This window comes from Perognathus longimembris, chromosome 3 (assembly GCF_023159225.1).
Source record: "Perognathus longimembris pacificus isolate PPM17 chromosome 3, ASM2315922v1, whole genome shotgun sequence".
Lineage (NCBI taxonomy): Eukaryota > Metazoa > Chordata > Mammalia > Rodentia > Heteromyidae > Perognathus > Perognathus longimembris.
In genome coordinates this window covers 66,381,972-66,407,126 of record NC_063163.1, presented here as the reverse complement: position 1 = coordinate 66,407,126, position 25,155 = coordinate 66,381,972, and the positions used below count along the sequence as shown (strand labels likewise).

General features: G+C 51.3%; 2 protein-coding genes across 3 annotated transcripts; one reads left to right on the top strand and one right to left on the bottom strand.

The window, feature by feature from the left end:
• Positions 1 to 1,381: 1,381 nt before the first annotated feature.
• Positions 1,382 to 10,351, bottom strand: Gtf2f1 (general transcription factor IIF subunit 1). Of its 2 annotated transcripts, none has more exons than XM_048341882.1 (13): positions 10,197 to 10,351; positions 10,059 to 10,105; positions 8,908 to 8,980; positions 5,976 to 6,169; positions 4,899 to 5,069; positions 3,193 to 3,377; positions 2,646 to 2,799; positions 2,511 to 2,572; positions 2,314 to 2,430; positions 2,147 to 2,220; positions 1,934 to 2,072; positions 1,708 to 1,819; positions 1,382 to 1,622 (listed from the first exon to the last, which is right to left on the bottom strand). In XM_048341882.1, exons 1-13 carry the CDS (start codon positions 10,206 to 10,208, stop codon positions 1,418 to 1,420), a joined length of 1,545 nt encoding a protein of 514 aa, XP_048197839.1. In that variant the 5' UTR covers positions 10,209 to 10,351; the 3' UTR covers positions 1,382 to 1,417. The 2 variants fall into 2 exon arrangements, with proteins under 2 accessions (XP_048197839.1, XP_048197838.1); XM_048341881.1 differs by having other exon boundaries at positions 10,191 to 10,349.
• On the top strand, positions 10,207 to 24,779 carry LOC125347635 (adenylate kinase isoenzyme 1-like). The gene is made up of 6 exons (XM_048340626.1): positions 10,207 to 10,252; positions 12,139 to 12,338; positions 19,404 to 19,517; positions 23,959 to 24,153; positions 24,437 to 24,501; positions 24,644 to 24,779. Exons 1-6 carry the CDS (start codon positions 10,207 to 10,209, stop codon positions 24,777 to 24,779), a joined length of 756 nt encoding a protein of 251 aa, XP_048196583.1.
• The last annotated feature ends 376 nt before the right edge of the window (positions 24,780 to 25,155 follow it).

The window sequence follows — 25,155 nt, the reverse complement described above, 5'->3', positions numbered from 1 at the left end:
CACACTGCCTGTGCAGATGTGCGTGGGGCCTTAGACCAAGGCCCACGTGGCAGGCCAAGAGCCAAGCTGCGGCCTCGGCCTGGAGGCCGGTGGAAGGAGGGGCGGACATTCCTGGGAGTTAGACTGTCACCTCAGGCATCTGAGCTTGACAGAATGGGGCTTCCAGCCGAGGGAGCCCCACTTCCTGCCTCCTGTCAGGCCACTGGATGTGGGCTCCAGGTGGTGACTACAGCCAGGTTCCGCTCAGCCACGAAACCGTCTAGGAATGTGGAACAGCCTCTCCTACACAACACCCACCGGGCCATGCCAGACAAAGTGTAACATCAGGTGGACCAGGGAGGAAGGGAAACCCCAGAAACCCCGCTGGGAGATGGAAACTAGGCCCAGACACATACCCCAGAAACAAGGGCTCTGATGGACCGCAGTCTGAACCAACCTCACATGGCACAGGCCTGTGTTGCCTGTGTTATCCCTCAGCTGGCAGAGGCCTCCCGCCCCAGGAAGGGACCTGACAGGAGATGGCAGCCTGCCTGAGCTCTGCGGATGCAAGGTAGGTCCTAGGGATTAAGACGCTTAAAATAAAAATGCTCAAGTATGAAGGAGGGAGCCAACATCAGTCTCCTAACTTGAGTCCATGTGCAGAGGAAACCAAGAGAATGCTGGGAACTGAAAATGAAGGCACTGCTGGGTGCTGGCTGCTCACACCTGTAATCCTAGCTGCTCACAAGTCTGAGATCTGAGGATCACTGTTCAACCCCAGCAGAAAATGAGATTCTTATCTCCAATTAACCAGCAAAAAGCCCCAATGGAGATGGAGAGCACCAGCTATGTATGAAAAAGCTAAGGGGCAGGCCCAGGCTGAGTCCAAGTTCAAGCCCAGAACCAGTATCAGAAACATTTTTAAATGGGGCTGGGAGTGTGGCTTAGTGCTTGCGTAGCATGCACAAAGCCCTGGGTTTGATTCTCCAGTACCACATACACAGAAAAGGCCAAAAGTGGCTTTGTGGCTCAAGTGGTAGAGTGCTAGCCTTGACCAAGAAGAAGCCAGGGACATTGCCCAGGCCCTGAGTTCAAGCCCCATGACTGCCCCCCAACCCCTCATGAAAAAATATATATTTTTTTAAATGGAGTCAGGCAGTGTGCCTCAGTGGTCACACCTGTCACTGCAGGCTTGGGACGCTGAGACCAAAGGGAAGAGGTGGAGGCCAGCCTGTGTCAGGCCAGAACCTGCCTCAAGCGCAGAAAATAAATAACAAAGGGAACTGGAGATCCGGCTAAATGAAAGTAGGGAGGGGAGCTGGGCCCTGAGGCAGGAGGGGGTAATGGCCTGCTGGGCCTCAGGGCCCCCTGAGGGGCAAAGAAGCGCAGGCAGCATGGGGTGCAGGGGTGAGCAGCATTTATTGGGGGCTGGCAGGGATCATTCCTTCAGGGAGAAGTGCATCTTGTCATTGATCATCTTGCGCTCGGGGTTGAGGCGTTTGAGGATCTGGGCCAGCACATTCACAGTCTGCTCGCTGCTCAGCCCCGTCTTCTTGGTCTGGAACTTCTTCAGCAGGTCCTTTGTGGTCATGGGCTTCCGCGTCAGGTAGCGGCGCACAGCGTCCTCTGTCACCTGCACATCACTGTGGGGCGGAGGGCAAGGGTCAGGTGAGCTGGGAGTCTGCCCTGGGCCTGGGCCTGGCTGGATGCCCTAGTCCCCAAGCTTACCCGCTGCTGGGTGTGGACTTGCCCGAGGGCGGCTGTGGGGTGGACTTCCCAGAGCTCTGGGGCCCATCAAGCCGCAGGCGCTTGGCCGCTGGAGTCTCGCTGCTGCGCTTCCCTGTGGGGGCAATGGAGGGGCTGAGGCCGAGGGATGGGGGAGCACATGGGCAGGGACCCAAGGGGACGGGGACCCTGAGCCTGGCCCTCCCACCTGCCCTGTGGGCTGCCGCACCCTGCTCCAGCTTGCTGGCTGCCGCACGCAGTGTGGACGACGTGCTGCCAGCCTCGGTGCTGGGCGTGCCTGGCCGGCTGTTGCCCTTTGAGCTGCCCCCTGACGGCTTCCGCTCTCTCTTGGGGGGCGTCTTCTTCTTCTGTAGAGACAGGGTTGGGTTGAGTCTGGAAGCAGACTCCCTGGCCCCTGCCCGCCCCGCTGGCCGGGCCTCACCGCCATGAAGAGGGCAGAGGAGGCCTCGCTGTCGATGTCGCTCTCCTCTGAGCTGTCTGACTCCTCGCTGCTGTCTGCAGATGGGGTGTGGCTGTCAGTCCCCCAAGCTCCCAGGTTCACCCTCCCAGCCAGCACAGGCACCCCTCCCGCCAAGGCCCAAAGCCCACCTTTCCTGCGCTTCTTCTCCTGTGGAGTGGGCGCCTTCTTCTCCTCCTCCTCCTTGTCCTCCTCGGGCGGCTTCTCCTCCTCACTCTCCTCACTGCTCTCGCTCTGCTCATCCACCCCTGTGGCAGAGGATTGGGGTGTCAGCAGGATGATGTGTGCAGGCCCAGTCCCCCAGACAACCCAGGCCAGCCCTGCCTACCCTTGGGGCCTTCATCCTGCTGCGTGACCTTGGGCTTGCCCTCAGCCTCCTCATCTGGGGAGCTGTGGGACACAGGACAACAGTGAGCGCAGCCTGGTGTGGGCGGGGCCAAGCCTGTCACGCCCACCACCTCACCTGGAGCCGTCAGACATGTAGTCCACTTCCTGGCCCTCAAAGTCCCCATCGTCACTGTCCTCAAAGGCCTCATCATCTGAGCCCTTCTTCTTCTTCTTCTTCCTGCCCGCCTTGCTCAGGGGGGCCTTCTTCTTGCTCTTGGGGGCTTTGCTGCCTGGAGCAGGCAGGAGAGATGAGATGCACACATGATGGGGGCCTTGATGGCGGCGAATAGGCTCTGGGTGAGCCCACTCTCCTCACAGGCAGAGGGACCCGCCTGTCGCTCACAAGGCATCCGACAAACCCCACACACCATGAAACCCACCAACATCACCAGGACCAGGTGTGGGGACCTAGAATGTTCAAATGAGCCAATCCTAGGCTGTACTTTCCCACTGAACCCCTACAGAGCTGGTGCCCCCCTCCTAGCCTCCCTAAGGTCCTATATGCTCTAGGCCCACCAGGAACAATTAGCTCAGTGACAGAAGCATTAGCCAATTGGTCACCTTTGAAAGCCATCAGACATCCTTGCCTCTGCCCTTCCCCCTCCGTGGCAGCTCCGGCTCACCCTCCTCGCCACTGGCATCGCTGGCATCCGAGGACATCTCCAGGTCGTCTTCCAGGTCATGGATGCGTAGCTCACTGGCCTTCTTGCGGTTGCGCTTCTCCTTCTCTTCCTCATCCTCGTCCTGGTCCTGGTCCTTGAGCCGCCGCTGCTGCATGATGCTGAAGTGGTTCAGAACCTTGTTCCTCCTGCAGGCCAGGGAAACAATCACAGAACCCTGTGGACACACGCACCCCACTGGACTGTCTACAGAACACTCAACAACATGGGCAGCTCCAAAACATTTATAGATAATTGAAAAACAACAACTCAGACACACACATGCAATGCCAGCACTCAGGAAATGGAGCTGGAAGGATTTCAACTTCAGAGACAGGCTGGGTAATAGATAAGTCCCCCAGCTCAAAAACCTCACTTGTCATCCTAGCTACTCAGGATGCTGAGATCTAAGGATCACAGTTCAAAGGCAGCCCAGGCAGGTAAGTCTGTTGAGTCTCTTATCTCCAACTAAGCATCAAAAAGCCAATATATATCTACCTGATCTAGGGAAGGGAAAGAAAAACAAGGTGTAAGATATCACAAGAAATGTACACACTGCCCTATTATGTAACTGTACCCCTTTTGCACAGCACTGTGTCAAAAAAAATTTTTAATTAATAAAAAATAAATTGCATCAAAAAAAAAAGAATAAATGGGGCTGCAGTCTTGAGCTGCAGACCTCCCAAACCCCCCTCCCCCCCCAAAAAAAAGCCAATAATAGAGCTATGGTGGAAGGGGCAGAGAGCACTAACTGAGGCCATGAGTTCAAGCACCAGGACCAGTATACACAAAAGAGAGAGCCAGGCACCCATGGTTTCTGCTTGTCATCCTAGCTACTCAGGAGGCTGAGATCTAAGGATTACAATTCAAAGCCAGCCCAGACTGGAAAGCCGAGATTCTATATATTTTTTTTTTTTTTTGGTCAGTCGTGGGGCTTGAACTGTGGCCCTGGGTGCTGTCCCTGAGCTCTTCAGTTCAAGGCTAGCGCTGTGCCACTTGAGCTACAGCACCACTTCCAGTTTTCTGGTGGTTAATTGGAAATAAAGAGGCTCATGGACTTTCCTGATTGGACTGGCTTTGAACTGTAATCCTCAGATCTCAGCCTCCTGAGTAGTTAGGATTATAGGCGTGAGCCACCAGCCCCAGCAGAAAACACGAAGTAGTGCTGTGGCTCAAAGTGGTAGGGTACTAGCCTTGAGCAAGAAAAAATGGTCAGGTACAGTGCCCAGGCCCTGAGTTCAAGTTCCCAGGACTAGCAAAAAAAAAAAAAGTGGGGGGGAGGGGGCCTGGGATGTGGCTTAGTGGTAGAGTGCATGTACCACAGCACTCAGCTTTGTAACATTTTGGGAAGCACAAGCTCCTTGAGCAGCTGCTACTCAGTGACAATGACCATTTTGTCACCTGGATGCCCAGGGCCTTGGGGACACCACAGTCACACCTTCAGCCAGGCCTCCCTCCCTCATCACTGCTCTCCAGCCTCGAATGCCATGTTTCTGGAACCTCCAGTGGCGACCGGCTCAAGGCCCTTGCCCGAGGCACCCATGCAGAGTGGTTCCTGCAGCAAGCAAGGCCACCTCCCCTGGCTCTGCCAGCCCATGGCAGTGCTTGCCAGCTGAGTCTGCCATGGGCAGCACCAGTGCCCACCGCAAGTGCCCAGCACGCACCCTTACCTCTCCCACTCCTCCTCCGCCTCCTCCGCGGTGAGCGTGCGGTGCCGGGCCAGCGGCGTGAAGTTGTACCAGTTGTGGACAGGGAAGGCCTCGAAGGCCCCGTCAGGGCACTGCGTGAAGATGTAGTAGGAAGTGTTCTCTGTCACGCCTCCTTTCTTTATGCCCTTGAACCTGTGGGGAGCCTCTATCAAGCACTGCCACCCCTCCAGCAACCCCACACCTGGTTCCTCCCAAGTGTGGCTCTGGCAGGCCCCAAGTGCTCAGGAACCAATTTCTGTAGCCAGAGAGCAGGGCTACTTGACACCCTCATCCTGGCTCTGCTGCAGGCAACCCAAGAAGCCCAAGGGAGATGGACAGAACAGCCAGCTCAAGTCCATCGGCCCACGAGCACAAAGAAACCCCAGCCAGTCCCAGGGTCTCCAGCCTCACCTGCTGTTGTGTCAATCCAGTCCTGTGCTGGTCGCCTTCCTGCCCATGACCTTGCAAGGCTCCGCTGGGCCTAGATCCAGCTTGCACAACTACTAAGTTGTGACTGCTGCTTAACCAGGCATCAGAGCCAGCTGCACACAATGGAGCTGTCAGGTCACCTCACCAACTTGACCCCTCTCCTGCGCTACCCTTGCCAAGAAGCGAGCCCACACATCACAGCCCCCACCCTCAGACTTGTCTGCCCTGGGGACCCTAAGCTACCACCAAGCCAGGCACAAGAACCCACTTGGTTCATCTCTAAAAATAAAGCCCTTGGAGAAACCTGTGGCTCACTCCTGTAATCCTAGCTACTCAGGAAGCTGAGATCTGAGGACTGTGGTTTGAAACCAGCCTGAGAAGGAAAGTCTATCAGACTCTCATCACCATTAACCAGCAAAAAGCTGGAGGTGGAGCTGTGGCTCAAGTGATAAGAATGCCAACCTTGAGCTTTCAAAAAAGCCAAGGGGCAGTGCCTAGGCCCTGAGTTCAAGCACCGGAAAAAAAAAAAAAAAACCACCTCAGAGCAGAGGGCATGCCAGTCCCCCAACCACACAGCTGTGAAAGTGCCCAGGGGGGTCAGGCTGGACCCCAGCTCCCGAAGTCACTCACTTCCGGCCAGACTTGCCATTGACGCGCAGCAGCCAGGGCTGGTCCTCGGGCCGGAACTCCTTCAAGATGATGCCATACTTCTTGCGGCGCGCTTCTTCCCGCAGCTTCCGGTTGAACTCGCTGCCCGCACCAGACTCTGGCATCTCCTCCTCCTGGTAAATCTTCTTGTTGCTCAGGTCCCGCTCCAGCCGGGCCTGGATGAGTGTGGCAGGTACCTCCAGTCAGGGCCCCTCTCCTGTCCTTGTGTCCAGTCCTCTGCCTCTCCTTGTCCTGTGCTCCCAATGCACATGACCAACTTCTAGGCACCAGTGGCACAGGGTGTTTGCACTCAGTGAATACGGTGGGGGGAACTTGGGACTTAGAGTAGTAACCATAAGGGCAGCTATCCCAACACAACAGGCCAAGGGCCAGTGGTAGAGCCTTGAGTAGAAAAGCTAAGGGACAGCACCAGGCCTTGAGTTCAAGCCCTAGGACTGACGTACACGCGTGCATACACGCAAATACACACAAATGTGATTCTCTCTCTCGAAATACCTTTTTTTTTTTTTGCCAGTCCTGGGCCTTGGACTCAGGGCCTGAGCACCGTCCCTGGCTTCTTCCTGCTCAAGGCTAGCACTCTGCCACCTGAGCCACAGCGCCCCTTCTGGCCGTTTTCCATATATGTGGTGCTGGGGAATCGAACCGAGAGCTTCCTATGTAGGAGGCAAGCACTCTTGCCACTAGGCCATATTCCCAGCCCCATACCTTCTCTTTTCACTTAAAGAAATGGAGCTGTGGGCTGGGAATATGGCCTAGTGGCAAGAGAGCTTGCCTCGTATACATGAAGCCCTGGGTTCGATTCTCCAGCACCACATATCTAGAAAATGGCCAGAAGGGGCTGCTGTGGCTCAAGTGGCAGATTGCTAGCCTTGAGCAAAAAGGAAGCCAGGGACAATGCTCAGGTCCTGAGTCCAAGCCCCAGGACTGGCCAAAAAAAAAAAAAAAAAAAGAAATGGAGCTGTTCACGACTTCTTTGGCATTTCCAAGTCTCTGTGCTTTGGGGCCACGGAAGCCCCTCAGTTACTGGCACACAATCCCTGCAGGAGCAGATCAGCTGCTGTGATAACACAGATGGCTACTGAGCAACTGAATGGAGAGCAGTGCATACCATGTGGATACACTACAGAGCTGACGTACTTCCCACAGGATCCAGGGGGACACTGAGGTTCTACCACGTCACACAGAACTGCAAGCAATTCATTTATTTTCTTGCCAGTCCTGGGGCTTGAACTTAGGGCCTGAGCACTGTCCCTGAGCTTCTTTTGCTCAAGGTTAGCACTCTACCACTTGAGCCATAGCATCACGTCTGGCCTTTTCTATTTATAGGGCGCTGAGGAATCAAACCCATGGCTTCATGCATGCTAGGCAAGCACTCTACCACTGAACCACTTTCCCAGCCCCAGCAAGCAATTTTAAACAGGCCTTATCAGGCTGGGAATGTGGCTTAGTGGTAGAATGCTTGCCTGGCATGCACAAAGCCCTGGGTTGGATTCCTCAGTATCACATACACAGAAAAAGCTGAAAGTGGCGCTCTGGCTCAGGTGGTAGAGTGCTAGCCTTAAGCAAAAGGACAGTGCCCACGCCCTGAGTTCAAGCCCTAGGACAATTAAAAAAATAAAACTTTGGCCTTGCCTATTTTATTATTTTTTGTGTGTATATCAATACTAGGACCTTAACTGAGAGCAGTGGCACTGTTCCCCTTGGGTTTTTTTTTCCTCAAGGCTAGTACTCTACTACTTCAACCACAGCTCTACTTCTGGCTTTTTTTGCTGGTTTACTAGAGATTAAGATTCTTGAAGGCCCACCAGGCACCAGTGGCTCATGCCTGCAATCCTAGCTACTCAGAAGGCTGAGACTTGAGGATCACAGTTCAAAGCCATCCTGGGCATGAGACTCATCTCCAATTAACCACCAGAAAACCAGAAGTGGCTCTGTGGCTCAAAATGATAGAGCATTAGTCTTGAGTGGAAAAAGTTCAGGGACAGCCCTGAGTTCTAGCTCCATGACTGATAGAAGAAAAAAAATTCTCACAGACTTTGCCTGGGACAGTTTTGAACTGTGATCCTCAATCTCTGCCTCCAGAGTAATTAGGATGGTGGGTATGAGCCACCAACTCCTGGCTTTTTAAGAGAAATTTGAAATAGGGTTTCCCTATACAGTCCAAGTTGGCCTTTGAATGGAGATCCCCCCTGCCAAGTCGTGGTATTATAGGAGTATGCCACTATGCCTGGCTTCCTTTTTTTTTTTTGGTTGCTTGTAGGGCTTGAACTCAGGGCCTGGGCACTGTCCCTGAGCCTGTTTGTGCTCAAGGCTAGTGCTCTACCACTTGAGCCACAGCACCACTTCTGGTTTCCTGGTATTTATTTGGAGGTAACAGTCTGTGAGACTTTCCTGCCCAAGTTGGCTTCAAACCTGGATCCTCAGATCTCGGCCTCCTGAGTAGCTAGGATTACAGGCGTGAGCCACCAGCACTTGGCTGGCTTCCTGCTTTTGAATTACAAGGCATACAGAGGTTTTCCCTCCACACTGGAGGACTGTTATGAATGAATTGCCTGTAATTCTTTTGCCCTAACTCCAAAACATTCAATCTTCCAACAACACCTTTCAGCTCCGTTTCCAAAGCACCTAAACCCAGCCACTCTTCCCACCACCACTGTGTCACACCCATCCTCACTTACCTATATCACCCATTACCTCTACCACCTACCCTTAGACTGGGATTCCCTGCACAACCAGACCATTCTGACTTCCCAGTTTTTGTTGTTGTTTTAGCATCAACTAGTTCTACAAGGAGAGGACTTGAGGGAACTAATGGAAGTTATAACCACCAGTGTCAGCTTCTCCACAACTCCTCCCCCTCATGCCCCCTAAACCTCCAGAACCAGGCACTTACCTGATTCCATGTAGCAAAGTTGACTTTATCAGCTGCGTTGAAAGCCATTATGTTATATTTTTTCGTGGTGTTCCTAGAGTAGAGAAGAAAGGGTAGTATTAAATCAATCATCATCATTCAACAAACCCACCCTGGCTCAGTCCTTTGTCTTGGGCAAAGCTGAGGCCTCACAAGAGACTCTGGGGGCTGGTGGTTCCTGCCTGTAATCCTAGCTACTCAGGAGACTGAGATCTGAGGATCACAGTGTGAAACAAACTTGGGCAGAAACGTCTGAGACTTTTTTTTGGCCAATCCTGGGCTTGGACTCAGGGCCTGAGCACTGTCCCTGGCTTCTTTTTGCTCAAGGCTAGCACTCTGCCACTTGAGCCACAGCGCCACTTCTGGCCATTTTCTGTATATGTGGTGCTGGGGAATTGAACCCAGGGCCTCATGTATACAAGGCAAGCACTCTTGCCACTAGGCCATATCCCCAGCCCCTGTGAGACTCTTATCTCCAATAAACTAATCAGAAAAACTGAGACATGGTGAAGTGGCTCAAGTGGTAGAGCACTTGCCTTGAGCAAAAGAGCTCAGGGACAGCGCCCAGGCCTTGAGTTCAAGCTCCAGAACTGACACACACACAAAAAAAAGTAAATAAAATCCTCCAGGGATTCCCAGTCTGTTAGGGATCACAGAAGGGAAGAAGGAAGCCTTAGGAAAACACAAAATGGGAGGACAATGGAGAACTTGGCACAGGGCTGTGGTAAGGGGCTGTTGGAAGACAACAGTGGAACTGATTATTACAGGATCACCCAAATCTAACTTGCAGTCACAGTTAGGGGGGCGGGGCAGCAAGTCCTGGTACAGGAACAGCATGACAAATGTCTGATCTGTTAGGAACAGGAGCAGAACTACTGCTGCTGATCACCGAGTTGTGACAGTCGTTTAGCCCGCCAGAGGAGACTGTGGGGCTCCAATGTGGAGGTGTGGGGCCTACTGAAGACCTGCCCAACTTCTCTCCTTCCTTCCCTCAGGACACCGGACGTCGCCCACACCCAGCCCGGCCTGTGTTCTCCGGGGGCGGCGAGGCCGGAGGCCGAGGCTGCGTCGGGGCCGGAGCCGGGGCCGCTCGGAAGCTCGCAGTTTTGCCCTCCGTGGCGCCGGGCACTTACTTGGGCACGCGGACAACGTACTCGGTAACGCTCTGGGTGCCGGGGCCCTGTGGAGAGAGAAGGCCACACGGCGATGGGGGCGGGGGTCCCCAAGGCCGCCGTCGCCGGAACCCCCGAGCCCGCTCCACTGACACTCACCAGCGCCGCCATGGCTAACAGTCAGGTTCTTTTCGTCTTCGAAGAAGTCTGTGTCCGTTAGTGGCCAGGACCGTCCTCGGTGCCGGCTCCCTGACACCCAAGCAAGCAGCAGGCACCAGCAAACCAACTCTGGGAGGTAAAAGAATTAAATTAAAAAAAAAAAAACCTGACCCGGAAGCTGCGCGCTAAAGTTCCTCCTGCGCCTGCGCAAGACCCGGAAGTTAACCCACATGGGCCGCGTCACCATAGCAACCCACTCCACTGTGGTAGGCGCCCGGAGCCGTCGCTTCACCCTTTCTCTTCCTTCCCTCTCCCCGTCCCTTTGCACTCCTAGAATGAGTGTGAGATAAACGACCCATCTTCTTTGCAGTCAGTACGCTCTTAAACACGCAGATAGTCTAATTACTAACGTACGGGAACGCCGCCTTCGCGACGGCGGCTCGCAGGACCGTGGGGCATCCTGGGTAGTGAGGAGCAGGGAAAAAAAACTCGTGGGTTCCCGGGTGCGTGTTTGCGCATGCGCCTCGCCGCTTTCCCGAAGTGGCGGCGGAGGCCGCGTCACCTTAGCAACCGAGGCCTATCTTCTTGAATGGTGGTGTGTCTGGGGTTCATTTTCTTCCCCAGCCCTAGTTTCGGTGGGGGGGAGGGGGACACTTCCAGCACCCTTCAGAATGTGTGGAGCCCACGCCTGTAATCCTGGCTACTCAGCTGCCTGAGATCTAGGGATCACGGTTCGAACTCAGCTTGAGCTGGAAAGTGCATGAAACTCTTATGTCCAGTCAACCAACAAAAAGCTGTGACTCAAGTGGCCCAGGAGTTTAAGCACCGGGACCACTACAAGAAGGAATTTTTTTAAAGCCTGGGGTGGGGACTATTGTGACATGGAGCAGAGCCTGTAGAAGTCAGGGCCTGGTGGAGATGGGGCGTGGCCACACCCAGGGTTGCTGTCAGGATGGGTCTGTGCACTTCCAAGCTGCCCCAGATGGGGAGATCTCTGAGGCCCCAGGAGAAGGGTAACGTGGTGGGGGTGGCTGGCAGGTATCACCTCCATCTAGGCATGCGCACAGCCCTTCTGCACAACCGTGCTTGCTCCTGGGTCTACCTGTTTTAATTCATTTTGGACCCAGATGAGCACCAGCTGCTCTCTGGGCACTCAAAGCAGCTCCCTGTCCTCTTGAAGATTACAGTGTAGCAGAGACATGGTCAGAAAATGGGATCTGTATCTCACTAGGGAGCAGAAGAAGTGCAGAGGGCTCTGAGGGCACAGAGGAGAAGGAAAGGCTACAGTGGGCATGAAGGGATGCATAGAAGTTGGTGTAGGCTCAACAAAGGGAAAAGGAACCAAGACACAAATATTGAACCATGAAATATTGACTCCCCAGAAATGACATTTCATTTATTTCCCCTTTCAGGAACATGGATGACTTAGAAATAGTCCTGGCCCCTCTTGGGTTGTTGCAGAGTTCTGAGATGGACTAAGAGCACAGGATAGCTGGCCACCGGTAGCTCACACCTGTAATCCTAGCTACTCAGGAAGCTGAGATCTGAGGATTATGGTTCAAAGTTAGCCCTGACAGAAAAGTCTGTGAGACTCTCATCTCCAATAAACTACTCAGAAAATGCCATAAATGGTGCTTTGGCTCAAGTGGTAGAACAAGCACAAAGACAGAGCCGAGGCCCTGAGTTCAAGCCCCAGGACTGGCAAAAAAAAAAAAAGCACAGGATAGATCTAGATGAGCCAGGAGAGACAGGAAGAAACGAGCAGGCAGGGATTTCCTTAGTAGAGAGAAAACACCAAGGGAAGATTGAGTTTGACCAGTTCAGGAATGGGAAGAATGCCATGGGGGAGAATGGAGGATGTTCTGGACACATGCTAGCCTGTGGATGGGGTTCCATCAGGACCAGGTGCCCCCCTCCTCCTTCCCCTCTCCCAACCCCACAGACATCCTCAAGTCCCCCCTGATTATCTTCGTGGTGGGCGGCCCAGGCTGTGGGAAAGGAACCCAGTGCAAGAATATGGCCATCAAATACGGCTTCTGCCATGTGGGGTTGGGCCAGCTTCTGAGGCAGGAAGCCCAAAGAAGCACCCAGCGGGGCCGGCAGATCCGTGAGATCATGAAGAAGGGGCTTCTGGTGCCCACGGTGAGTCACAGGCAGGGGGAGATGGGCAGCGGGTTGGGATAAATTTCCGGGAAAGCCCAGAGCTCTGTACTTAACCATGGGCTTGCTACATCATGCTTCCTTGTTCTTACTTGGAAAATGGAAGATCACTTCCAAAGTCCATGATATGAAACTGGACATGGTGGTGCACACATAATCCCAGCATTTGGGAAATAAAAGTAGGAGGATCTTAAGTTCTAATCCATCTTGGGCTACAGAATGAGATCTTGTCTAAAACAAGTAAACAGATTAATAGCACTTTTGTTGTTGTTGTTGTTGTTGGTCATGGGGTGTTGTGCCAAGTCGCAAGACCACCACCAAGAAGACCACTGAGACTCAGACATTCCGAAATGCAAAAGCAAGGCAAGGCTTTAATTAAGCAAGCTGCAACTCGGGCCTCGTCCTACCCACCAACACAGTGGAGGTTAGGAGGAAGCCCCGAGCTGTGATTACACAGGGCTTATAAAGGCAAAGAACAAGGTTACAACAATCAGGTGTTCAAGCAAGCAAGATTAGGACACAGGTACAAATCTGATTGGCTCAGGGTTTGATTCTAAAATGGGGTTCACGTGGTAAAATGGGGTTCACGTGGTAAAATGGGGCCTGACTTCAAAGTCTGGCACTTCATTTCCCCCTTTTTCTTTTTGGTACCTTGGGAGCCAATCATGGCTCCATTCTGTCCATTTCAATGGCTTACATGTCTAGGGGATGATATAGAGGTAAGGCATGGGCCAGTAGGGCCCAATGTAGTAACCAAAGGGCCTGTCACCATTTCTTACAAGTATAGTCTCTGTACCTCTGTTTTGCTTGCCTCTAGTTTATCCTGCATCATCTTCCCAAAAACAACTCTGGTCCCTCGGTTTTAAAGGGGGGCTGATGGGTGAAGATCATCCATCTTCTGTAACTTCTTCAGGCTGACTCAGGGGCGTTGACCTTACCTAGCCAGGAACCTATAACCTTAGTCTACTTTACCAAGGGACTGCAGGATTACTGCAAACTGAAAGTTAACTTTCAGCTATACAGACTTACCATTAGCTGTATAGTGTTTAGTATCCAAATGTAAGCAACAAAATAATACATAAACTTCTCAGCTGTGCTCTAAGGGTCAGGTGGCTATACCCATATTCCTGAGCAAGCCCAAAACTACCTAAAATAAGGGGGTCACCTCACTTTGGAGTGAGCTGCCAAAATAACATCAACACTAGCCAGGGTAGTAAGGAAAGAAGGCAAAAAGAAAATTGTAACAATATTCAGTCTAACTTTCTTTTCTTGAGGCGAAGGCGAAGCGGCTGAGTTGGGTGCTTGGAGACCTCCCATGTTCCACCACAGTAGTTGTCGTCCAGAGCAAAGGGGTCAGCTGGCCTGGCGTGGAAGCAATGAACCCAAGTGGTGATGCCGTCTAGGGTTCCTTCCACCGTGGTTCTAAGGATTTCAGTCCCCTGGTCTGAATAAATGGGGGGTAGGGACAGAAGCAGAATCATATAATGCCTTAAGTTGGGGTCACATTCCTGTGCACAAGCTGCAAATAATCGAGTTTACACAAAAATTCAGCATCATCCAAATCAGCAAGCAATTCAGTCTGAAGGCTAGGGATAATGGGCGGGGGGTACCCGTACATTGTTTCAAAAGGAGTAAAGCCAAGCTGATAGGGAGAATTTCTTACTCTAAGCAGAGAAAAAGGAAGGAGTGACACCCAGTCTGCGCCAGTCTCTAAGGCCAGTTTAGTTAAGGTCTCTTTTAGAGTCCGATTCATTTTCTCTACTTGTCCTGAACTCTGGGGTCTATAAGCACAATGCAATTTCCAATCCGTCCCCAGTGCTGCGGCTATTCCCTGACTTACTTTTGAAACGAAAGCCTGTCCATTGTCTGACCCAATGGTGGATGGGAAGCCATACCTGGGTAGAATTTCTTCCAGGATCTTCTTAGCCACTACATTCGCAGTCTCATGCTTTGTTGGATAGGCTTCAACCCATCCTGAAAATGTGTCTACAAAAACTAGCAAATATTTGTAATTTCTGTGAAATCTACTTCCCAATACGCGCCTGGCCTATTGCCACAGAGGCGAGCTCCTTTAGTAATCTGTTGATTGGGGGCATTGGCAAGCTGACAGGCCTTTAACAGATCTCAATAAGGACACAATCTCAGGTCTACAAGCTTTCTTTCCTGAACAGATGTATCAGCTTAAAATTCTCACTGCCAGTCAGAGCTTTGAGTAAATGCGGGGGGTTGAGATTTTAATCTATCCTCTCATTTGACAAACTTACCCTTACTAACCACTATCACAGATGACTGGCAAGTTCCTGCCCAGTAGACAGACATGGGCATTGGAAAGGCATGCTTATGAACTATTCTTCTAGGACTTCCCGGCTTTGATTAACTTTTGAAAGACCAAACAGGAGTGACTCTAGGATCTGACACCATCTCTGCCATCCAAGCAGTGGCTTACTGCCTCTGGATGCTCCATCACTTTTGTCCCAGGAGGAGTGACTTCCCACTGGACTTGGACTCAGGGCCTGAGCGCTGTCCCCCAGCTCTCCAGCTCAAGGCTAGCACCCTACCACTTTGAGCTCCACACAACTCCGTTCCCAGCACTCTGCTGGCTGCTTAGAGACAAGTCTCTCACAGGGACCTTTCTCTGCCCGGGCTGGCTTCGAACCGCAGATTTCAGATCAGTGAGTCTTACAAGAGGCCACTTTACTCCAATTAGAAGCAACAAGGTGGTCCACACAGAAGTAGTTTTTGAGCATGCTCTCTTACCTGGAACTTACTAAGGGCCAGTATTAGATCTTGACAAACTTGTAGGAATCACCTGTGCTTCTCTGTGGGCCTGCTGGAAATGGTTACAAAAAAACTACAAAGAAGCTGGAATGGCAATTAAACATTTTGGTAGCCATAATTCTCCTTTTCTCACTTTGCAATAATTATTTAGGACAATTTTACTTCCAAATTTCTTATCTAGAAATGTATTCTTGATTTCCAAAGCCTTTTTAACACTAACACAACACTTTAGCTTTTATCTACATCGGAAAAGCTGAAGCTCACAGGCATTTTTTTTTTTTTTTTTTTTTGCCAGTCCTGGGCCTTGGACTCAGGGCCTGAGCACTGTCCCTGGCTTCATTTTTGCTCAAGGCTAGCACTCTGCCACTTGAGTCACAGCGCCACTTCTGGCTATTTTCTGTATATGTGGTGCTGGGGAATCGAACCCAGGGCTTCAAGAATACAAGGCAAGCGCTCTTGCCACTAGGCCATATCCCCAGCCCCAGCTCACAGGCATTCTGAAACCAGGTGCCGCCCTTTGCCTATGGGCTGCTTGTTTCAAAAGAGCCTTTTTTTTTTTTCTTCAGTCCCAGTTACTGCATGGCATGAAGACCTTTGAATTTTTCCTTAATGCAAGAATTACAATTAGAAATACTTATCCATTCAGCTTTCCAATATATTAGTGAGAAACATTGGCCCATTTTGCCATTTCTTCCTACATACATAGAGTTAATGAGAGTTTACTTCTATCCCCATTAGTTTAGTATATATATATATATATATATATATATATATATATATATCCCTTTAAAATCCAAATTTCTGACACTTAGCTCTGATATTTTTTTAATTTTAATTAAAGAACCCTGAGAAATCCTTTAAAGCATTTGGTAATGCCCAAACTTGATGACCCTTTGACTTTAGACTTAAACTTACTTTTGCATCATACTGAAGTCTTGAAATGTTCACACTCACACATGCACACACATACATTTTCAAAAGATCTTAAAGCGCGCAGAATAAGCATCGTCCGTACATTTTTTTTTTTGGCCAGTCATGGGCCTTGGACTCAGGGCCTGAGCACTGTCCCTGGCTTCCTTTTGCTCAAGGCTAGCACTCTGCCACTTGAGCCACAGCGCCACTTCTGGCTGTTTTCTGTATATGTGGTGCTGGGGAATCGAACCCAGGGCCTCATGTATACGAGGCAAGCTCTCTTGCCATTAGGCCATATCCCCAGCCCCTCGGCCGTACATTTTAAGACAAAAACCTTTTTTTTTTTTTTTTGCCAGTCCTGGGCCTTGGACTCAGGGCCTGAGCACTGTCCCTGGCTTCTTCCCGCTCAAGGCTAGCACTCTGCCACTTGAGCCACAGCGCCGCTTCTGGCCGTTTTCTGTATATGTGGTGCTGGGGAATCGAACCTAGGGCCTCGTGTATCCGAGGCAGGCACTCTTGCCACTAGGCTATATCCCCAGCCCTAAGACAAAAACCTTTAACAAATGATTTTAGCATTTTCCAGCCTCATTTTCCAGGGCTTGATAGTTTTAGTAAAACATTTTTAGTCTTAGTAAAACATTTTAGCACACTAAACAATTTTCTGCTTAAGAAGGCTGGGTGGGGGTCCCCCAGAGTTCTTTTTTGCGGACACTCTCACTGACTGACTGATTGTGGGCTGTCACCTGTACATCTTTTCAGTGAGCTAAAGTCAAGTCCAGGGGAGTGGAAGGAACGTTCCCCATTATCCGTTTGTCAGTCAGGCACAGCGCGAGAAAGAAACACACAAAAATAATCACAGGCACAGAGACCAGACAACACTTACAGACAGACTTAGGGAGCCACGGCTTACAGGTTCGACTGTGTCTCTCCTGCCCCTGTGAGGAGGCAGACCACACAGTCTCACTGTGTCTCTCCTGCCCCTGTGAGGGGGGCAGACCACACAGTCTTGAGGGTCTCTCTCTCCCGTTCCTGTGTAGGAGCGGACCAGACAACCCCAAATATAGAGTGGACGTTAGAAGGGCCTCCCGGTCCAGTCCTTCATGTTCAGGGTGGTAGTGGGAAGCCTGAGCCCCCTGTGGAGGGCTCGAGATGTTCCCCAAGTCCTCCAGGACTGCCCATACGAGCGTGTCCACTCCGGCTGGTCCTTTACTACCTACAGGTTCAGATTCAGGCGGCTGGTCAAAACAGAAAACAAAACTACAAATCACACAGACACAGACACACAGAATTAACAGCGCTATTTTCTTACCTTCGGAGTCTGGGGTCTCGGGGGTCTCTGGGGCCATCCCGGACGAGCCCCCAAATGTTGTGCCAAGTTGCAAGACCACCACCAAGAAGACCACTGAGACTCAGACATTCCGAAATGCAAAAGCAAGGCAAGGCTTTAATTAAGCGAGCTGCAACTCGGGCCTCGTCCTACCCACCGACACAGTGGAGGTTAGGAGGAAGCCCCGAGCTGTGATTACACAGGGCTTATAAAGGCAAAGAACAAGGTTACAACAATCAGGTGTTCAAGCAAGCAAGATTAGGACACAGGTACAAATCTGATTGGCTCAGGGTTTGATTCTAAAATGGGGTTCACGTGGTAAAATGGGGTTCACGTGGTAAAATGGGGCCTGACTTCAAAGTCTGGCACTTCAGGGGCTTGAGCTCAGGACCTGGGTACTTGTCCTTGAGCTTTTTCACTCAAGGCTAGCACTCTACCACTGTGAGCCACAGCTCTACATCTAGTTTTCTGATGATTAAATGGAGGTAAGAGTCTTGTGGACTTTCCTGCCTGCAGTGGCTTTGAACCACAATCCTTGAATCTCAGCCTCCTGAGTAGTTAGGGTTACAGGAGTGAGTCATCACCTAGCTCATGAGTAGCTTAAAAAAAAAATAGCTGGGCTGGGCTCACACCTGTAATCCTAGCTACTCAGGAAGCTGAGATCTGAGAATAGCAGTTCAAAGCTAACCAACCCAGGCAGGAAAGTCCCTGAGCCTCTTATCTCCAATTGACCACCAAAAAAACTGTAAGTAGTGCTGCGGCTCAAGTGGTAGAGTGCTAGCCTTGAGCTGAAGAGCTCAGGAACAGTGCCCAGATCTAGAGTTTAAGCCCCATGATTGACAAAAAAGCTGGTAGAGTCAGCCATCCAGACCCCTAGGTCCCATATATGTAGATTTACCCAACAGAGAATAAAAAAAAATTCCAAAAGACATTGCTAAACAGGAGCAGATTTTTTTCTTGTCATCCCCTGAACAATGTCATAATAACTATGGTGCAGAGCCCACATGGACATGGGAACCGGCCCAGTAAGTTACCTGCAGATGAATAAGTAGAAAAGGGCTGGAATGTAGTTTAATGACCAGCAATTGCCTTGTGTGTACAAAGCCCTGGGTTCCATCCCCAGCACCATAAATTAACAATAATCTAGGGCACATCAGGCATAGAGTGGCATTAGTCTGTCCTAGAGTCCAGAGTGAGGAATGAATAAATGGCACTTGTACAAACTGTCTTTTCTGGTTGGTCACTGGTGGCTCACACCTGTAATCCTAGATACTCAGGAGGCTGAGATCTGAGGATTCACAGTTCAAAGCCAGGCTGGGCAGGGAAGTTGGTGAGACTTGTATTTTGGGGCAGTCCTGGGGCTTGAACTCAGAACCTGAACACTGTTCTTTGCTTCTTTTAGCTCAAGGCTAGCACTCTACCACTTGAGCCACAGTGCCACTTCTGGCTTTTTCTGTGTGTGTGGTGCTGAGGAATCAAACCCAGGGCTTCATGCATGCTAGGCAAGCACTCTACCGCTAAACCACATTCCTAGCCCCTTGGTGAGACTCTTATCTCCAATTAACCATCAGGAAACTGAAATTGGAGCTGTGGCTCCAAGTAGTAGGGTGCTAGCCTTGAGGGAGAAAGTGCAGGGACAGCACCTAGGTCCCATGACCAACCCCCCCACCCCCCAAAAAAACCCCACAACCCAAAAACAAAACAACAACAAAAACAAACAAACAAAGAAAAACATGCCCTTTCCTGTACTGGAGGCTCACACCTATAGTCCTGATTACTCAGGAGGCTAAGATACCAGGATTGAGGTTTGAAGTCAGCTTGGGCAGAAAAGTCTACAAGACTCTTTATCTCCAATGTAAGCAGCAAAAAGCAGGGCTGGATTCATGGTCCTAGTGATCGAGCACCAGCTACAAGCAAGCAAGCTGAGCAAGTTAGAGCCACAGTATAGGCATAAAAAGAAAGTGGTCTTGCCAGGATGAGAGTGGAGGATCCCCCTGCTTGGCACTAAACCCAGTTTCTTTTGTTCACAGGGTGTCATCCTAGACTTGGTCAGTGACAACATGCTGTCCCGGCCGGATTGCCGAGGCTTCCTCATCGATGGCTTCCCCCGAGAGCTGGTGCAGGCTAAGGAGTTTGAACGCATTGTGAGTGAGCCCCGAGTGTCCGTGGAGATTTCTATGATCAAGAACAGTCTCAGAGGGGCTGGGGCTGGGGATATAGCCTAGTGGCAAGAGTGCCTGCCTCGGATACACGAGGCCCTAGGTTCGATTCCCCAGCACCACATATACAGAAAACGGCCAGAAGCGGCGCTGTGGCTCAAGTGGCAGAGTGCTAGCCTTGAGCGGTAAGAAGCCAGGGACAGTGCTTAGGCCCTGAGTCCAAGGCCCAGGACTGGCCAAAAAAAAGAACAGTCGCAGAGGGCAAAGTGGCTTAGCGGTAGAGTGTTTGCCTAGCATGCACGAAGCCCTGGGTTTGATTTCTCAGCACCACATGAATGTGGTCAAGTGGCAAGAGTGCTTGCCTTGTATACATGAAGCCCTAGGTTTGATTCCTCAGCACCACATATATGGAAAACGGCCAGAAGTGGCGCTGTGGCTCAAGAGGCAGAGTACTAGCCCTTGAGACAAAGGAAGCCAGGGACAGTGCTCAGGCCCTGAGTTCAAGGCCCAGGACTTGCAAAAAAAAAAAAGCCAGAAGTGGCGCTGTGGCTCACGTGGTAGAGTGCTAGCCTTGAGCTAAAGATGTTCAGAGACAGTGTCCCCACCCTGAGTTCAGGCCAAAAATAAAATACAAAGGGCTGAGAGTGTAATTCAGTTGTAGAGTGCTTGCCTAGCATGCAGGAGGCTCTGGGTTCAAATCCTGGGAGATGGATGTGGGGGGAGGGACACGTGATTAGAATCTGTAGAACAGGGAGATGAGCTCAGAAGCTCTCTGAGGATGGGAATGTCTTCCTACCCTTCCCCTGACATCTGGGGGGCCAACTGTTTTCTCCATGAGAAACAGGTGGGGTTTGCATCCTCACTGGGTTGTAAAGGGGCAATGCTTTCCTGCCCCATTGGCTTCCACGTCTGTAGAGGGGTTGAAGCCTGGGCCCTGGGAAGAGGCTGCATCCTGTAGGGGGCTTATTCTTGTGTCCACCTGCCCCCTCATCTAAACCATGTGACCCAGGACTTAGCCCCTCCATCCTTCTGTGAAAATGGTGGGAGCCCACGGAACATTCCAGAAGATGAGTTCACCCGTGCAGAGTGTGGAGAAGGGCTAGGGAAGTTCGTGCTGCTGTTGCCATGGGGATGGGCAGGCCTTACACTGTCAAGCAAGTTGTTTTTATCTAGAGATGCAGGGAGGTTTGAGGTACATGCATCCCCAAAGGGGCGAGAAAATAAGCATTGTGTAGTCAGGGGACCGTATGGGTGACTGACCACTGGGGCCAAGGGCCACGTGGCCTCTGTCCTCAGCCTTGGCTGCCACTTGTCACACCCACGCAGCCTGCTGGGCCAGCTTTGCTTTTTCTTTCCCTTCTTTCCTTCCTTCCTTCCTTCCTTCCTCCCTCCCTTCCTTCCTTCCTTCCTTCCTTTCTCTCCTTCTCTCTTTCTTTTTTTTTTTTTTTTTTTTTTTTTTTTTGGCCAGTCCTGGGCCTTGGACTCAGGGCCTGAGCACTGTCCCTGGCTTCTTCCCGCTCAAGGCTAGCACTCTGCCACTTGAGCCACAGCGCCGCTTCTGGCCGTTTTCTGTATATGTGGTGCTGGGGAATCGAACCTAGGGCCTCGTGTATCCGAGGCAGGCACTCTTGCCACTAGGCTATATCCCCAGCCCCATCCTTCTCTCTTTCTTTCCCTCCCTTCTTCCCTCCCTCCCTCCTTCTTTCTTTGTCTTGGGGCTTGAACTCTGGCCTGGGTGCTGTCCCTGAGCTCTTCAGCTCAAGGTTAGCACCTTACCACTTTAAGCCACAGGGCCACTCCCAGTTTTCTGGTGGTTTACTGGCGATAAGAGCCTCAAGGACTTTCTTGTCTGGGCTGGCTTTCAACCACTATCCTCAGATGTCAGCCTCCTGAGCAGCTAGGCTTATAGGCGTGAGCCACCAGTGCCCAGCCTTGGTTAGCTTTTCTTCCCCAGTGTACAATCCCCCCACAGCAGCCCAGCAATCCCAGGGGAGCTGGTCACTGTCCAGGTGTCTGGAGAGGTCCTTTCAGTGCCCAGGTCCTGAGTTCAAGCTCCACAACCGACAAAAAAAAAAAAGGGCCTGGGGATATGGCCTAGTGGCAAGAGTGCTTGCCTCGTATACATGAAGCCCTGGGTTCAATTCCCCAGCACCACATATATAGAAAACGGCCAGAAGTGGCGCTGTGGCTCAAGTGGCAGAGTGCTAGCCTTGAGCAAAAAGAAGCCAGGGACAGTGCTTAGGCCCTGAGTCCAAGCCCCAGGACTGGCAAAAAAAAAGAAAAAAAAGAAAAAAAAAAAAAGAAGTCATTTGGATAGGATGCTGAGTGCACACGAGGGATCCTAAAGACTGTAAACACCTAGGGATGAGAACCTGTGTGTGTGTGTGTGTGTGTGTGTGTGTGTGTGTGTGTGTGTGTGTGTGTGTGTATCTGTCTGTCTGTCTGTCCTGAGGCTTGAACTCAGGGTCTGGGCCCTATCTCTGAGGAGCTCTTTTGCACAAGGTTGGTGCTTTACAACTGTGACACAACTCCACTTCCAGCTTTTTGGTGGTTATTTGACAATAAGAACCCCAGGGACTTTCTTGCCAGAGCTAGCCTTGAACTTTTTTTTTTCTATACATGTGGTGCTGTGGAGTCGAACCCAGGGCTTCATTTATACGAGGCATGCACTCTTGCCACTAGCCCATATTCCCAGCCCCTAGCCTTGAACTTTGACCCTCAGATCTCACTCAGCCTTCTGAGTAGCTAGTATTGCAGGGGTGGGCCCCCAGCACAGTTACCTTGGATTTTTGTTTGTTTGTGTATGCTGGTCCTGGTGCTAGAACTCAGGGCCTAGGTTCTATCCTTGAGCTTGTGTGCTCCAGGCTAGTGCTCAACTACTTGAGCCACAACTCAGGCTTCTTGCTTTTCTTTTCTTTCTTTCTTCTTTCTTCTTTTTTTTTTTTAGTAGTATATTGGAAATAAGAGCCTCACCTACCTGCCTACCTGGGCTGGCTTTGAACTGTGATCCTCAGATCTCAACCTCCTTAGTAGCTAGGATGACAGGCGTGAGTCACCAGTGCAGGGCTCCTTGGACTTTTGAACTCAGGGTCTCTCACTTGCTAAGCTGCTCATGTCCCAACCCTGCTTATTTTCAGATGGGCTCTTACTCCTGTGTAGATGCGATCACATCTGAGTACCACCACACTGAGTTTCTTGATGTAGATGGGGTGGGGTCTCTATGACTTTTTGCCTGGGCAGGTCTGGAACTAACATCCTAATTGCTTCCACCTTCTGAGTAACAAGGATTAGTATGAGCCACCATGCCCAGTCTGTTCTGAGTTTCTTTTTTCAAATCTGGCCATTTTAATGTTAACCCTCTCCCATCTCACCAAGCCAGAGTTCCAAGAGTAGAACAGGTTTGCAACTACAGTGGTGAGCACTTGCCCATCATGCAGGAGGCCCTGGGTCCCATCCTGCACTGCAAAAAATAACTAAGTGACAAGATTAGAAAGTAAGTTCCCCAGTTAAGGTGCTGACTGAGGAATTACTTAGCAATTCCTGGCAGGGTTTCTTGGAAATTGCTTTGTTTTACAAAACAGATTTGTGTTAAATTTTGTCACTTTCCCTTTCTGTGTCTGCGGATGGCTGGATTGCTGCTCCTTTCTCTCTGTGCTTAAAGCAGTAAATCTTATAGACACTCCTTTCTGGCCTGAACCCCACTTGGTTGTGAGATGAGCCTGTATTAGTCAGCTGCAGTATCTGCAGATTACATGTTCTGGGATTCTCAATCTTGTCCAAAATATTTGGGGCAAAAACTTCAACTTGAATTTGTAAGTTGAATCCAGTGGGCTCAAGCCTCAGTACTGGAATCAAAACAAGGAGGAAAACTTCAACTAGGAAAATAAAGCCAAGGCTGGGAGCTGGTGGCCCATGCCTGGAAGCCTAGCTACTGAGGAACCTGAGATCCAGGGATGGCAGTTCAAAGCCAGCCTGGACAAGAAAGTCTGTGAGACTCTTATCTCCAATTAACTACCAGAAGACCAGAAATGGCACTGTGGCTCAAAGCTGTAGAGTGCTAGCCTTCAGTAAAAGCTCATAGACCGCATCCAGGCCTCGAGTTCAAACCCCATGACTGACAAAAAGAAAATAAAGCCAGGTGTAGTGATTTTACCTGTACTCCTAGCTACTCAGGAGTCTGAGATCTGAGGATTGTGGTTCAAAGGCAGCCTGGGAAGGAAAGCCCATGGGACTCATGTTTTCAATTAACCACCAAAAAGCTGGGAGTGGATGGAGCTTTGGCTCAAGTGGTAAAGCGCTATCCTTGAGCAAAGCTCAGGGTGAGTGTGCCGGCACTGAGTTCACGTGCCAAGGACCAGCACAAAAAAACCAGCCCAGGGAGGCCTGATTTTGCCCCTTCTCACCCAGAGCCCTCGTCTGTGCCTAGGTGGGCCGGGCCCCGGACATGGTCATCATGTTTGACTGCTCCATGGAGACCATGGTGCAGCGAACGCTGCTTCAGGGCCAGGTGGAACAGCGGGTGGACGACTCGGAGCTGGCCTTCCGCCAGCGCCTGGAGACGCACTACACCCTGTGCCAGCCTGTCCTCACCTTCTACCAGCAGAAGAACCTGCTGAGAAATGTGGGTGTCTGCTGGAGCTGGGCTTGGTTCCCCCAGCCAGTACTGTGGGGTATGGCCCCATTTCCCCATTGTAAGGGGCTTGGAGCCCCAGCCACCACAGTGGGCTCCCCAATACTGAGAACAGGGCAGCACTGAGATCCAGGCCCCCACCCAGTACCCCCAGCTTCGGCCCGGTACGGGGATATGGGGGCTTTTCTTGCCCCCAAGTCATACGGCTCTTGAACAGAGAAGGCAGCGTCCCTACAGGGTGCCTCCTTACCGGCTCTGGCCTCTCCTTCCCCAGATCTTGGCAGAAGAGGCTCCAGAGAACGTTTTTGCCAAGTGCTGTTTGGTCATCGACAGTCTGCAGTGAGCCAGGACGGCTGGGCTCGGCCTCTGCCCTAGAGGGGCGGCTCCCAGGAGGACCCACAACAGCAGGTACTGAGCACACCAGGTGTGACAGCGCCTCCTAGAGGCAGCGGCGGCCTGCTGCATGCTGCCTGGCCCCCAGATTTCAGAGGCCAGTCCTCCTGCGCTCCCTGGACCTCACCCAGCTGGGCATAAGCCAGGCCTCCGTCTTGGTTCTCAAAGTTGGCAACACAGCCAAAGCCTGTGCACAGTGGTCCTCTCCAGAGGCTGTGCCATAGGAACCTGGCCCTGGGGACCCTCCTGGGTGCCCGGCTCTCCAAGGTTCCCAGAGGGAGTGAAGGGGTGTGTGGAGACAGCTCTACCCTTCTCCACACAGGGCGGCACTCCGGGGCACGCCCGCCATCGGCAAGGCCTCATCCTTTTTCACCTGGTTCTCAACACAACTGCGGCCAGCACGCAGTTTCTTTTTTGAAATAAAGCACTTTATTTAACAAAAAAGGGAGGGATTAAAGCAATATGCCTGCCTGCAGAAAGCTATTTTGTTTTCTTAAAAAAATGAAGAAAACCCACACACAACACAAAGCTTCTAAATTTCCAATCAACACCATCATCAGGCTTTTTTTTCTTTTAAACATCTATAAAGAACAAATACCA